The sequence below is a fragment of the Telmatherina bonti genome, assembly GCF_933228915.1.
Source record: "Telmatherina bonti genome assembly, chromosome: 15".
Taxonomy (NCBI): domain Eukaryota; kingdom Metazoa; phylum Chordata; class Actinopteri; order Atheriniformes; family Telmatherinidae; genus Telmatherina; species Telmatherina bonti.
The window spans coordinates 10,596,442-10,612,963 of record NC_136613.1 but is presented as its reverse complement, the minus strand read 5'-3'; the positions used below and the strand labels follow the sequence as shown (position 1 = coordinate 10,612,963).

At 40.2% G+C, this 16,522-nt stretch overlaps 1 protein-coding gene across 2 annotated transcripts in view; it reads right to left on the bottom strand.

The window, feature by feature from the left end:
• The window catches only part of LOC306766404 (radixin), a 48,143-nt gene extending 32,501 nt beyond the window's left edge, over positions 1 to 15,642 (bottom strand). The window contains exons 1-2 of one of the 2 annotated variants that reach the window (XM_079254156.1): positions 15,584 to 15,642; positions 1,963 to 2,063 (exon numbers count right to left, since the gene is read on the bottom strand). In XM_079254156.1, coding sequence (XP_079110282.1) covers positions 1,963 to 1,974 — 12 coding nt within the window. In that variant the 5' untranslated portion in view covers positions 1,975 to 2,063; positions 15,584 to 15,642. Of the gene's footprint in view, positions 1 to 1,962; positions 2,064 to 15,342; positions 15,522 to 15,583 lie in introns of those variants that run through there. The other variant, XM_079254157.1, reaches the window with a different exon arrangement.
• Positions 15,643 to 16,522: the final 880 nt, after the last annotated feature.

Sequence of the window (16,522 nt, the reverse complement as noted above, 5' to 3'; positions counted from 1 at the left end):
GTAACGCCTGTAAAGGAGTGATATAACAGTGATTTAACAGTTACTTGCACATTACGCACGAAAATAATATACGCCAGTTGGCATTAAAATTATCACAGACCATGGTATAAATATAAAACAAATATTTTCCCAATATCATATAACAGCCCAAACTCTGCAACTCGTCTAAATGCAACTATTTTTCCTCTTTTCATTTTTATTTCTCCTCCTCGGCTACTTTTGCTTTCCACAATCACATATCCCGAGTCTCTTTGCAGGAATCGGGCCTGGCCTAATTCCCCATTACTGAGATTGATGGACCACTTGCTGGCTGGCTCTGTATTACTGCACAACATGTACACGCAGCAGGATTTTAAAACAACTTGCAACAACTAATTCCATGTCCTCACAGCCATTTTCATTGATCTTTAACAATTCATTTTCACACACTCCTTAGAATTTGATCCCAGTTCTGAATCCATTTTTCCCACCAAAAGAAGCAAATATCAAGAAAAATCTGACAATGTGAGTGTTATGTTTCTGTCGACTGCCAAGTAGTTTGGTTGTACCAGAAAACCCCAAAACCCTTACTTTAATATTCCCTGCCATTAATTTAGTATATTATAGGTAATGAAATTATTTCAAATAGCATAATACCAAAACAGCTTGTGAAATCAATTGTGCAATTTTCAGAGAAAAACCATCCTTAAGTCAAACACTGTGATTTAATTCAGCTTCGGTTTCCACTGCATCCTTGTTGAGAAGATTCCTCATTTATGCTTATGTTGGAGGATTACGACATCATTAGGTTAATGCAATAAAAAGGTAAAAATGGCACACCAAACATCAGAGTATAATCCTGCGGTTCAGTCCCAGCCTGGATGTGCTTGTCAGAGGAACATGAAAGCCCCCACTGTCATTCAGGCTAAAAATAGGGCAGAGAAAGCCCTCTTTGTGTTTGTTCCTTTCAATAGTGAGGACAGTTCCACAAAGCGGTCGACTGTTGTGCTTCTGCGTGTGTGTGTGTGCATGTTTTCCCAAAACTCTGTGTACTCGCATAACACTACGCCTCTTATTGCTTTAGGTGATGACAGACAAGGGGCAGGTATGAATGGCATCGATCAACTGCTTAATGCTGCACTTTAAGGATGAAGAACAATAACGTACTTCCACTATTTCTCACCTCTTTTTCATACATCAACCAATCCATCAACTTCTAAAAGATTCAAAATTAAGCCTCAGAGCAATATTCTTATCTACTCCTTCCACTTCCACTTCTTACTTGTAAGTTTTCAATGTCCAAAATGAACTAGACTTCACATAAACATTATATTTGTCTGCTGCAGTTGAAGACATTTTTACCATTTTGAGATAATAACGGAGACGCTGCATTTTAGGAAACCACAATTTGACATGGCTTTAACATGCAAACTGAAACCACAAACTGTGTAGTTGCCTCGTATTGGCTTTCCACCAACATGTGTGGGAAGACACCAGGAATTTAACTGACTTGCCAGTGGAAAGCTGAAATGCAACAGCTGAGCAAGCTAAGATTTTTTGTATCCAAATTTCTTCTTATATCCATGGTTTCACAAAACAAAAAAATAATGAAGACAGAAAGAAAAAAACAGGTGGAAACCAAAAGATTTCCTGCACAGAAAATCCATCATGGAGCTCAGATTCCACTGCAATGATTCTCAAACTATTTCTTTTTCATTTTATTTTGCACTTGTAGCCACAGACACTCCCAAACCAGCTTCCTCTGCAAATATTCTTCCAGGCAGAAAACATTTCAAAGAAAAAAAAAAAACTGTGATAAATGTGAGTTTGAAGGGGCCTAAACTCTCTGAAATCGATACCAACGAGTGGGAAACCTTGTGGTGCTACAACAGAAGCAGTAACTCCACATGGCAACGGTGTACAGGCTGATGCTGTAAAGAAAGCAATAATCTCCACTTTAATCTCAGAATATCAGGTACTGACCGGTTTGGGCATCTTTCTCCTCTCTCCGCCCGTCCCCTGTTGCTGATGAAACAGAAAGAAGTCGTCCTCCGTCTTCCTGTCTCTCTCCGGGACACAAGGGCCTGAAGCACAACAAGAGGGGAAAAAAAGGCAATTAAGAAAAAGAAAGAAAAAAAAGAGGTGCATGTGCAATCTTTGTGTTGTCTTGCAATGTGTTTTCTGCGTGTCACTACTGGTAAAGAAAAAAATGCACATGGAGATGAGACCAATTCTTATTCCAGCTTTGTCTTGTGTGACTAAAACATATGGAACCCATCTGCTGACAGCTATAGAAAACATACTAATCTGTGGCCATGGACTACTCATACAAGTTAAATATCTTGTGGCCCTGTATTAGTTGTGGCTGGGAAATGATAAGAACAGAGCTTACTAGGTTCATCTGGACACCATTCAACAGCACTACCCGGGTTTAATGTTCTCCAGAAACAATGCATAGGAAAACCATCTGACTACTTTATGGTAACCCTGGTGTGGACATGCCTCCTACTCAAAAATCCCAAAATAATAAACAACAACAACATGGTTTCAATGATATCCTGTAATCTTTTGTGCTTAAACAGCGCGTCATAATTAGTGACAGACAATTAGGCACATGGCTTGAAAAGAAAACAGTTCAGACATTGGGCAAGTTGTTGACACATTAGTCACACATGACCTCAACTTAATTATCTTGTTCCCATGCGTTATTAATCCGTGACTGTGACTCAGTAACACATGACCAAGTAGGGAAGCCCAAACTTCTTCCAGCTCTACCAGGGGAATCCCAAAGCATTCCTAGGCCAAGTGAGGCATAGTCCCTGTGTCTTCCATGGGGCGTCTTCCCAGTGGGACATGCCCACAATGCCTCACAAGGTAGGCGTCCAGGAAGCATCCTGATCAGATTCCCGAGCAACCTTACCTGGCTCCTCTCTTTGGCTACGGTTACATGATGGGTTTTTTTGTTTTTTTAAAATCTGAATGAATGATTCGGAATTAACAAGTTTACATGAAAATAATAATTACGAATGGAGGTTTACATGAAACACGTCCTTACTTAATTCCTCTTTAGAGCGGCAGGTTGGGAAGGGTTCTGATTGGACAGAGGGTTCACGTGACGTATGACGTATACCGGAAATAAAGTTGTAACAAAGTTGTTTTTAGTTGTAACTTGTAAAAACTACATAAGTACCAGTTTCGCCGCTATTTTGATTGTAATTTTGAAGTACCAGCTTGACACAATCAATCATACTACTTTACTTTTTTCAGCAACTGAGAAGACCACTTACCGAACAAGGAGGCAAAACAATGTTAGTCACCGGAATCTGACATTCGCAGAACGACTGAATTAACTTAGAGCGGAATTAAAGTTTACATTAAAGAGGGATTAAATAATTTGAAATTAAACTGCAAATAAACCAGCCGCTTACTTCAGAATTAAGCTTAATTCTGAATAGACTTTTGCATTAGGAATTAGGTGTTTACATGGTCATTTTTTTGTCAGTTTAAAGCGAATTTAACTTTTATTTGGAATTAAAGGGGAATTAAAACTCCCATGTAAACATAGCAAATGTGGAAGAGCTGAGGTTCTACTCCAAGAGCCTCCTGGATGACCAAGCTTCTCATCCGATCTCTGAGGGATAGCATGGCCGCCTTGTGCTGGAAGCTCATTTCAGCTGCTGCTTACATTAACAATGTGATTCTCTCAGTCAATACCCACAGCTTTGACCATAGGTAAGGTTAGATCAACTGGTAGAGTCCACATCACTGCTGACGCTGTCAATCTCACGCTTCATTCTCACCTTACTCACAATCCTGACTCCTCCACTTGGGGCAACATCTCATTTCCAACGCAGACCTTCTGCCCTTTTTCAGCTGGAGACCATGGTCTTGGATTGGAGGTGCTGATACTCATCTCAACCATTGGCATGAGAATCTAATTAATCTAATGTCAAATGACATTAGATGGGCTGCATGGTGGCACGGTGGTTAGCACTGTGGCCTCACAGCAAGAAGGTCACAAGAAGTTTCAATCCTTGGCTGGGGAGGGGTTTGGTCAGTGGCCTTTCTGTGTGGAGTCTGCATGTTCTCCCCGTGTGTGCATGGGTTCTCTCCGGGTTCTCCGGCTTCCTCCCACCGTCCAAAGACATGCATGATAGGTTAATTGGTCACTCTAAATTTCCCATAGGAGTGAGTGTGAGCGTGAATGGTTGTTCGTCTCTGTGTGGCCCTGCGATGGACTGGCAAGCTGTCCAGGGTGTACCCTGCCTCTTTCCCAAAGACTGCTGGGATAGGCTCCAGCTTTCCCGCAACCCTGAATTGGATTAAGCGGTTCAGAAAATGAATGAATGAATGTCAAATGATTCAAATCTGTCCTTTTCCATCAGTTTAATAGTTTTTTGTTCATTTTTTAGTCACATTGTGCTAACCTGTAAAACAGGATAGTTAACTAAACATACAAACGTTGGAAAAACATGGATAGTGAATTACTAAAAGGGCATCAACAGCCTTAAAAGTGATCTACAATCACCCAATAATCCCAACAAAGTCTCAATGAAATGCAGTTATCTGAATACAACAAGTTTAAGGCTGTAATTCTTCTCTCAGCCCCTATTGTGATACAAAAGGAAAAGATTCATAAGATTCATTATTCAGAAAGCACCAGATAACCTCAAATTGTAAAAAAAAACAAAAAAGTGGAGATTTAAAAGAGAAATTCACAGGAGTTTATACATGGAGCAATGGACTCAATTTGTGATGTAAAATGATTACAATTTCTCAAATAAACACAGATGATGATACAAACTCCTTTAGCACCGACTTTGACATGGCTGTGTCATGCCACAGTCAGGACCAGAGGCGTAAATTTAACCTCAACCAATGATAGAGCTTTTGCTAACATGCAACTTCTATTGAGCTCCTCTACTTTGGCTGTTGGTGAAAATTCTCAGTCCAGAGGAAGACAGAGCGGCAGACAGACGTGGCCCCAAATAGACATCACCACCAAGTTGCGTTGACAGCAAATGAGAAACAGAGGGAAGGAAACAGGACCGCGGTTTGCTGCAGAGAGAAATTGGCAAGTAGTTGTGTGATCAAAGAAAACTCCTAAAAACAGGCTCAGAAGCCACAGAGAGAAGAAGAAACAGACGAAGAAACAACTTCTGCTTCTCTCCTCTTCTCTATCCCCCCCCTCGTCAAGCTTTTATTTGACCCCTGACTTTTTTGTTATTTTATGGCAACGTTTATCTGGATGCTGTGGTTACATCTAGACCATCTTGTTACCTAAAAGTGATTAGCAGGTAAAATAAAGAGAGCAGCTGGAGGTGCCCCACAGGTGCCAGATCTTCATGTACAAATCCAAAAATAGGCCTCTCTCAAGTGTCAGCACAGAGAATTAAACCAGGCTCAGTCACAAGCCTGAGCTCAGTATGACGATGGAAGCGGACGAAAACCAACTGAAACCAAATTGTTCGGAGAGATACGAGTGCAACAACTGAGTCAGAACTGTCAGATTACTGAACAGATATCAGATATTCATTATTTTCGCTCGTTTGGATTTCAAATCATTCGGAGCAAATTGTTTGGCAGGGCTCCAGACTAACTTTATGCATTGGTTGCACTTAATTCCTCCACTTGGGTGCACCAGGAGAAAGATTAGCCGCATCCCAATGTTACATCTCAGCAGTTCATTTTAATGTCTTTTGATCATAGACAGACATTGATGTTCTGATCAAGATTTCATGTCATAGCTGCTCTCTGCGCCACTCTTTCATTTCAACCCTGATGCCACATGCATGATTAGTGCATGCACACAGGGAGAACCACACTTCCATCAGAGGACAGGCAACGCATGTCGGAAAGCACATCAACCTGCTAAAAATCAGCCCAAAATTTCAGTTTAGAAAGAAAAAAAAAAAAAACTCTTCCAGGAAGCTGAATATGGAAACATTGGTAGTCCAAAGAAGCAGCTTTTGTGTTAGTAAAGAACATCATGGCCGTCTTGGGGACATCATTTCCATGACGTTATGTCCATCACGTGAACATGCACAGCCAAACTAGAAGAATCTGCGGGTGTCATTTTTGACTCATGTCACAGTTTAAAATGTTTCCAGTAGGTTACAATTTTTTTGTTTAAAAAAAAAACAAATTGTACCCTAGAATTTTTTTCTTCAACTAAATAAAAATAATCCATTATAAAATTTTTGTAATTTTTATTGTTTCAACTGATCTTTTTGTCTTCTTGGGCATTATAGCACAGAATGATGGTCTGGTTACTGTGTTGTTTTTCCAAATTGAAATAAAAAAGGGACTAGTAAAAAAAAGTTTTGTACATTTTAATTTGTTTAAGTCAACAAAAATCAGCAATATCGAGGAATTGTGAAAATTGCAACTTAAATCGAATCGGCACCTTAAAAAAATCTGAATCGTCAAAATATTATTACGACAGCCCTAGTAGCCAGACCATCATTCTGCTGCTATAATGCTCAAGAAAACAAGAGATCACATAAAAAACAATAAAAATGACAAAAAAAATGTTATAATGGATTATTATCATTCATTTGAAATAATAATAAAAAAATAAATAAATAAAAAAAAAAAAAAAAGATTTGAAATACAAAAAATCAATTCTAAAATTGTGAAGCAAAAAACCCCGATATTTCTTTTATTCTATTTGACTTCCCACTTCTACTATGCAGTATCTTTATAGGTTTTATTAACATCAAGACGTTTCTATCTTCTAAAGCTGCTGGATTTCTTCAAGTTTTAAAAAACTTGTCAGCCGCCGCATGATTTCTGGGGAAGACCTGATCCCAGACCGAAGGCTGCAGCGGTCAAAACATATTCATCTCTCAGGCAGCTTTTCTGCTTCACATAGTTCAGACAGGATGAAAAACTCTTAAATTAGTGAGAGAAATAAATAACAACCACATTTAATCAGATTCCACGTTTTACAATCTATTTCTGTTCTTGTCGTACTTCGCCGTACGGTCGCCGTCTGATGTGCAACAAACACGGTGTGCAGCTGGGAATCAGAGCTGTGGCTTTTTTATCATGGCGTTATTCTGCTCTGACCTTATGTACAGAGCGAATGAATGCAGAAAACGCAGACAGACATTAGGGGACAGAATTAAAGTCCTTCATCTGGACCTGTGAAATGTCAGGCGCACCGTTGCCAAGAAATAAGTTGGTTGCACTCAAATCATTTTTGGTTGCGTGAGGCCGCCCCGTTTGGAGGATAGACAGCATTGTGGCGTTGCCATTACAGCAGTATGTTGTATCACACATGCTATGACAAAAAGCATACGTCTAGCGTGTCTTTGATAAGAGTCAACCATTGTAAACATTATGTTGTTGCTAATCAGCTCTGATAACCGCAAATCTGCTGATAACCAAGTGCAAAATTCTGCAATGTGCTAAAAAGAAAATCAAAGTAGGTCACAGATTTTTTAACTCTTCTTTAGCTCTCCGAAAAAAAATATAATTTCCATTGCAATCCTCCAGACTGGGAAAACTCATTTCTGCATATCTGTATGCATTGATATTCTCAAAACGAACTGCAAATTTTATAATCACATCAGAGAGCATTGTGAATATACTTATGGAAAAAAATGTCCCCTTTCGGTCTTAGTCCCCCCCCCCTTCACATTAATCTTTAAGAAATTCACTTTGATGTGCCACATAACTGAGAGGCATGTCCTGCAAATCGATACATGGCTCAGTCAAACCTTCCATAACCACATCACAGTTCCCTTCTGGGGCCAAAGCCTTAAAAGATATATGCAGGCCTGAGATGAAGTCAATGTGATCTCAAGTCTTCAGAACAAAAGTAGCTCAGCTAAAGAGTGTCATTTCAATTACCTCTACACAGAACTAGTTCAAATGATGGAGTATAAATAAAATGAAATATCAATTATAAGAGTAAAATTTTAAAAATGTTATGATGTGATGTCCACTGAGGACACACAACAGGGTTATCACATATTCATCTACTGCATTGTGGTGCAGATGTTAAAGTTCAGCATGCTGTGCAGAGAACATCCTAAATAAACACTGATTATACCATGGTCAGTGAGAATTTTAATGACAACTGGCGTGCATTATTTTCATATATACGCACACGTAGTTTGGCGTTAAATCAGTGTAATGTCACTCCGCTATGGACATTGCCACAGCAGAGTTAATCAACTGATTCAGATCAGCTTGTTGTTGACAGGTGAATGATTGAAACTTGCTTGAGACAAATTTCCAAATATATGGCCAAAATAAAACATTTGATGAATGGGAAGAGGAGTGATGAGTGCCCCTCCGTTGCGGTGTGTCACCGTAGCAACGCGTCCAAGGATTAACTGATTCAGATCAGCTGTATTTGACAGGTGAATGAGAGAAACGTGCTTGACAGCGTATGTTTGGCATAAAAAGTACATCAAGGCCAACGTGAAATAGTTCCTATACTTTACCATATTTAGCAAGTGTTGTAAAAAAGAAATACTAATTTGTTTTAAAATGTTTACTGTGTGGGACCATAGTATAAGCTGAATAAACAACGAGGATCCGTGCATTAGACGGTTGTAATGCACTTCACGTTGTTGTGTTCCAGACTCCGTGTCGTGCATTACAACCGTCTAACGCACGGCACCTCGTTTAATCCTTACTTAACGTACTACAGCAGCAAGTTGAGAACATAGAAGTAGGGATCCACTTTTTGGGAGGTCCAATACCTGATACCTGAAATGTGAATATCTGCCGATACCGATATTTACCGATACCAAATCTGTTTATGTGAACAGTATTGTGACTATGGTTATTATTGCTGTTAAAACTGTGTAAGATTTCATTAGGTTGTAATAAATGACCCATCTTGTCTGAAGTTACCTCACCAATACAAATATAATAACATTACAGATCTAACTATTTCAACAAGTTTATTTTGATGTGGCACATTTTACCTTAATACAACTATAAGTGTGTGGTTTTGAAAAAAAGACCTAGCTTTACGTGCAGTGTTCCTCATCGCATGCGGCTCATTGACTCTTAACTTGCAGCCCGTGAAGCAGCCACTGGCTTTCTGAAAATGCTATCTAAACCAGTCATAGTGATCCTCAACGGTGCAGTTCTCTCCACAAACAAGAGCTGCAGGCTGCTTGCAAAAACTTTGCTGTCGTAATGGCCCTAGTTGCCAGTTTTGACTGATTTCAGCTGCACCGAACTCCGCCAAAGAGCTGCTCCGTCGGTAGCGCCGTATATATATTGAAAAAGAAACACCCATATTCCAGAGGCATGATTGTATTTTCACCATATACTGTTGCATAAGAATGCCATTACTCCGTGCAATATTTAGGATAACCATTCCTTGCTAAAAAGCTGAATGTTACTGATTTGGCAACGTAGCAGGATACGTAGCGTGGGAATGATTTTTTTTGGAGGGGTGGCGGCTCTCCTCTTATCTTAGTATACTGAGTGCGACTCTTGTTGAATTAACAGTGAGCATCACAGTTTTAGTGTAACAAAAAATGTCACATTTTAACATTCAAGGTATTTATTTCTTTTAAAACATGTCTGAAGCATGTCATCAAACACATCTGCGCTAGCTTGACTAGTGTGGTAGCAGTTGTGGTATTGGTGTACAAGTACACACGCTTGGTATAGAGCTGAGACGGATGCTGGTATCGGTGCGTCCCTACATAGATGCATTTTAATCCAAAACATTTTTAACATCGCCATGGTGTTCCGCTAAACTTAGGTTTTTATATACAAACACAATCAACATGCAAAGTCGGGGCCAGATCTAAACGATGCAACAAGAATCCAGCCACACTCAATCCGTTGTTATGCTGAAGCTCAGCTTCTACATGTCCTCAAGTGGACATTTATAGTCAGTTCATAGACCCTGTAGCAAAACTATTCTTGTCCAACTGCACTACCACTTGCCCCTCCACCTATCCTATCTGGAAACCTTTTGGCTATGGTCAGATGACTTAATGGCCTTTCAGAGAGCACAGCCAGTACACTTTCCACTTTGGAGAGGACGACACAACAAATAAAAACATGTTAAGACTTCATCCAAACTTGCAGTGGAACCTGGCAAACAAAGAAGATTCCACCCCCGACATCAACAAAAATGAAACTTATGTTGTATCAAAAGGAAAATAAGACATTTTGCATTCCACATCTGCAAGGATGATTCATTTCCATCCGTCAAGAAGGTATTTATCACAGCCTGCAGGTAAAAAAAACACAACCCACTTTCAAATGAGCGTCAGCTGCGCATGCTGTGATCTGTTTTGCACATTTTGATCATTTTATTGTGGCATTAATTCTGTGTTAATTTTTATAGATTGGTACATTTACAGCCCTTTTACACACTTTTTACAGCACCTCTGGATAGGACTGCACCAGTCTCTGCTTTGTAATTGTAACCAAAGAAAGTCATTTTAATGTAATTATCTCTAATCATCTCGAAATGTAAAAGTTTTATGTGCATAATTCTGAATTAAATGTTCTTTTAAGAGCTGTATAAACGTAAGAATGATTTATTAACAGCATAACAACAATCTGCCAACAGTTTAACCATTTTCTGCAGCTAATGGGCCCCAGTCTGGAAATATAAAAGCAACACATTGCTAAAATGTGCATTTTCTTTAAGAATTAACATCCAAAACACGTACAGGTCGAAACAATTGGAAGTTGGCGGTTAAAAAGCTCAAATTATAAGGCAGGTAGACTCAATTAGCCTGCAGTGAGTTTATCAGCTGGGTCACATTTTCCTTCACCTCTGCATCTCCAATTTATTTCCCATTATCAGTTCTGAAAGGCAGCAAGAGGGTGAGGAAGAGGGGAGTGAATGGAGGGGGGAAATAAGTATTCAAAGCTTGACTTGACCCGTATACCTGCAGCGAGGAGATAGCTGAAAGCACTGAAAGCTGAAATAACTCATCAACTCGTTCACAGTTTCCTATGAAATCAGAGCATTGACAGTTTAAGAACAGGTCTTTTGTATGTAGAAGTGTGTCTGTGGCTTCATTCATCCAAAAAGTTATTAACAAGATATGAATACATGCTGGATGGCACAACTCTTCAAACTCCTAAAGGAATTGACCCATTTGTTCTTGTTTTGGCAAGGTGACATGATTACAATCTACAAACATCATACACTGAAGTGTTCCAGGCATTTCAGTGACACATGGCTTCCCTGCCTGCAAAAAACACACATTTCTGGGTGACCAGCGCTGCACGCTGTAAAGCAAAGGCATAAAGAAAGCTTTTCAAGAGAACACAGGTCTGCCTTGAGCAGTAAACCACAACCTCGTAAACCTGGATGTGCAAACCTTCAGAGTGTGTGTTTGTTCATTCAGTGAAACCAGAGTCATTCCCAGTAGATTTAGCTTCCAGGTTACCATTCATGCAGAAAGAAACTCCATTCCCTGTGCACATTACACTCTTTCATCTTGTTTTTCTCCAAGTCAACACAGTTGCATTTAACCAATACTTTCCAGAGGCTTCTGGGCTCTTAGGAAAACCCTGCTTTTTAATTCATTTATAAATTAGAAGCAGAAAAATTTTATTTAATCACCAAAGTTACACCGGTTAATCTCTTCACAAATAGACCCATATGCCCATTTCCATGGCAGTGATTTTGGGGTTTTTTTGTACACTGTGGAGTCCTTCCAATTGATGAACCCATACACCTGAAAGAGCTTCACAACATGCCAAACCCTTTCGTGATACCACAGTAAAATAAAAAAATCAGGTTTCTGCACCAAATTATGATCAGACTCCATGAAACAAGAAGTCCATGTAGATGACACACAGAACCCTTGACCTTCACCGAACTTCACATGGGTGACCCCTAACTAAAACCACTGAACTACGCTGCATGCAGATATTCTGTCTGGGTTATCATATGGCTCTATGGTGCACAAAAAGCCCACCAATACAAAACTGTTTAATTCACATAAGAACTGCAGCTACTTAATTTTCTTTAAATCACTGTACAGGCGGTCCTCGGGTTAAGCTGTTCTTCACTTACATCGTTTCGACTTTACAACGCTCATTAAATAAATGTAATTAAAAAAATAGAGCAAGTTACGGGGGTCCATATAAGCTCTTACGATGCGTGACATTGGGGGCTCAGTGTGTATTTTAATTGCCTGTAGTGTTTTTTGAATATTATTTTGTATAATATATGTATTTAGATAATTATTTAGTGATCAAGGGGGCAATATGGGATATTTAAGGATAAATGTCCAACTTAGGCAGAATTTTGGGTCACGTCGCACAATAGGAATGGAACTCGTTCGTAAACCGAGGCTCGCCTGTAATCAATTCCCCACAAAGTGTGAAATCTTACACATAACACATTTAACTTCCTAATTTTGTTCAGTGATTTCCGTTTGCCATTAACATAATCTTAACACTAACAGGAAATGTCAATCTTGTATCACTACTTAAATTAGCAAATTACTATTAAGGCTTATTTTTGTTTTATCATATAAACTGGATATATACAGGCATGTCTGTATGCAAACAGCAGAGAATAAGAGAATAAACTGATCCACCTAAAGTCAGAGTAATTTTCATTTATTTATTTTGAACATAAATTTTGAAAGAGTGCTTTTTGGTCTGCTAACACTGTCTGGGATGATATGCTTGTAATTATATGTGTGTTTTAGTTTGATCTCTGTGCAAACCAAATATCTGCAGACACTCTGAATACATTTAGGTCTAGCACACTGACGAGAAGGAAGCCATCCTTGTTCACGTGTCCGCCAACGAAAAAATATTTCAACATTTGTGTGTCGACACATGTGCATCTGCCTACAAATTTTGTGTGTCGACACATGTGCATCTGCCTACAAATTTTGCCGCTGTACGGCACACACACACACACACACACACACACACACACACACACACACACACACACACACACACACACACACACACACACACTCAACATGTAACAGCTGGTGTAACAGCAGGAAGCTGTACCAACTACTTTGCTTGAGGTTTTATTTGTACCACTGACAAACCGACTGCTTCCCCAGAGAGTGAAAAGAGCTGAATGTTTGTCAATGAGCACAAATGGCCTTCCCGGGGTGTCACCTCTGAAACCACAATCGAACAGAGCACAAATGTTACCTAAAGACTGATAATGGATTGATGCCGCTGATGGTATTGAGTCTTTTTGCTGTGTTACCTCCATTCATTGTAAACACAAAAGCTGAACTAAATCACAACTAAAGGGAAACCACAAAGATACAATTGACAGATAAGGAGAAAAATATGGAGCATCAGGCCTGATCTTAATCACAGAAGTTGAACTTTACCCTTACTGAAGCTCCAGAAGCACAAAGAGGCATGCCAAAGATCCATCAGGGGTGTAAACCTTATGTAAACCCTTTTCAAATGATGGTCTGCAAACCACATGCAGTCAAAAAACAACCTCTAAGGTTAAGAAAACAATGGTCTTTACAGAGATGCAGAAAAAAGATGAGTCTTACACAATGATTCCAACACCCAACAAATCCCTACGGTGGTGCAGTCCATGAAGGCAACACAACACATAGCCTAGGAACATTTAGCCCCCAATACAGCTTTAGGGTGCATTCACATCAGGACAGTCCACTAGACTGGGTCCAACTGGGGACTCGGCTCAGATGTAGGGGGGTGTATCCATTAAGACAAGGATCATGTTCACGCTGCACTTGCAAGTATATTGCAGAAAAACACTGCAATATAAACAACAGACGAGGCAGAGGACTCTTAACGCAGTCGCTATATATTTACCCACAATGCAATGCTACGTCAAATCAGGGAAGTGACCTTTTTTTGTAGTCCAATAACATATCTCAGTGGTCTTCTATTAGTTAACATAATTAGTTGACATGAGTATATTGCTAACATTTGCATTTATTTGTATTGATTATAGTTTTTAAAAAAAAGTAATAAGTACCTGGCTTCTGACATCAATTTTATACCCAAATGTGTCTACCTGGGTATGGGTGTGTGTATTATGACAAAATATGGGTGCAAATTTTAACAAGCTAGGTTAGTGAGAAAAGTACAGACTCATTTGTGAACATTTGATAAATTAAACTGGTATCAGATCATTAAAGCACTAGCTGGCGTGTGAAATCTGCTTTCAGCCATTTTCTTGTACTAAATGTGAATCTAACTTAGGAACCCGATTAGGAACCTTTCGCATATCTTTCTGTTGGTGGAATATGTTTCATACTGTATGAAATAAACCCTGACTTACTTTCTGTTTATCCTGCTGCGTAGGAACTACATTTTAGTGACTGTTGCCTAAGTTTATTTTAGGGCAAAGCGTCACTCCATTCCTCACGAAAAGTCATAGTTTGTACACTATTTTTCTTCTCTAGAATAGACCTGTACGACTTTTCGACAGGACACAAAAATAGCACAGTTGAGAGAAATCTAAAACCAGCCGTCAAAGGTATCTTATGTCATGAAGCACAGAGCCTCTTTCACAAATGAGTTGTAATTTGGTCCTAGAGGGGGCGGCGTCGTACGCAACAGGAGGATTTGAGCAACGTAGATATTAACCAATGAAACACGTCTATTGCTTAATTTCGCCCAATAAGAAGCTCCCAATGTCTCTGACGCTGACGGAGCATCTGTTAGTGCCAGACCGCTATCGCATCATGTGTGGGCGCGCTAATAAAGTGCAAACGCTACACCAGCACCACAATGTGCTCGTTTTTTGTTTTTTTTTTATTGTTAGAAGACAATTTAAGTAATCCTTACAAACACCCAGTGAGTAAATGCACGTTAATAATCCCAACAAATGCGGGGGGAAAAAAACTCATTCGCAAAAGCTGTAACTCAAAGCAGCGTATGCAAATAGTTTGAAGGCACGCGCAAAAATAGCGGAATTTGAAAAAAAAACAAAATTTAAACACCACGAGAGGCGAGGTCATACATTTCAACAGCAGGGGCTACCATAGCCCCTCCTATGTAACGATGTGCTAATCATGTTTTAGCAGCTGTTGTTTGCAAGTTGCAACGCAGTTGCGGAGTTTAAGAGGCGCCAGCAGCTGCGCTCCTTGCAAAAAGTTGCAAATCGGCACAAGAAACATTGTTTCCGCTCTGATCTTCAGAAAAAATGAAACAACGACTCTGACCTTACACGAAAACACAAACAAAACCAAGATACTTCAGTAGGAAAGGTGGGCACCTGCAGGCTTGTTTGTAAGATAGTAGCGTTTGGTTGAATCTGGGACTCCTACGGTGACCGTTCACCAGCATCTAATTACCTCGGCTGCTCCGTTGCGTAACATTTGACTGACACACAGCACCTCCGCGTAAAGAGACACCGCCTCGTATAACTGGCCTTTCACTTACCCGTCCTGCTGTCCCGAAACGTGGAAAGAAGCCGGTTAGAAACGGAGGTGGACGTGAAGCAAAAGCTATCTGCAGACCACGCCGCCTGTAACCTGCGAGACTAATAGGTGCGCTGTAAAAATAAGTTGCATGTCCGGAGTTGAAAACATTTTCTGCTCTCTAACCTTGTTAGGAATTGAAATCCCTGCTTATTTGACCGGCTTAAAGGAAGGCAGGCAGAGATGAAGGCGATAAAACTCACCTCTACAGCCTGGCTGCGCTGGAGATGCGTCCAACTGTCCCCCCCTCCTCCTCCCCCTCCTCCTCCTCTTCCTCCAGCCGGCTGTACTACTTTATATATCCACAGCCACGTAAAAATAGCTCGTTTCACCTTCCCGTCCTCAGCGCTGTTTACCGGACGCGGAGCGCGCGCAGAGTGCGTGGTGATCCAAGCTTCCCCCCTCAGGAGGAGACTCCGCCGCCAGTCTCCCACGACCGAAGAAGAGGTAGTCAATATGGCTGACGAAGTCACCGTACTGAGGCGTGGTGAGCGGAGTCCTGCAGATTCACCCCCACCTCCCTCCCTCAACCCGTGACTGAAACCGCAGAGCAGCCTCCTGCGGGGTGCATGCTCCAAACTTTATCATACCCAATAAGGAGAGGGTTTACAGTTGTGCTCATATTTATTCATACCCTTTCATTCAGGGCCGGATTAAAAGTGCACAGCCCCCTGGGCCCAGAGTGTTCCAGGGGCCCCCTTCCCCACCGCAACATTGTGAAAATTGTGAATGATACACTGTGAAACGACATTTCTAACTAATCTCAGCCAGTGGTACCAATAGTAACAAACTGGACACTGCGGTGTAACTATCTGGCTTTCATGTACATTTTGTTTCATGTCCAAACTGCTGCTGTTTTCCTTTTGGGACCCCCACAGGGGCCCCAAGTGGGCGATGGCCCCTGGGATTGTGCCCTTAATGCCCATTGGATAATTTTCGCCTTGCTTTAATTTCAGAAGGAAAAAAAAAAACACAGCTGCCTGTTAAATAAGCTGAAATTGACTAAAGTAATAATAAACAAAAATTTGATGAAAATCATGACATTAATTTCTAATTCTGGTTCAACTGAATTTTTTTTTTTTAAAAAGCAAACAAATAAGATAATTTATTACATATTACATCACTCATAAACTAATATTTTG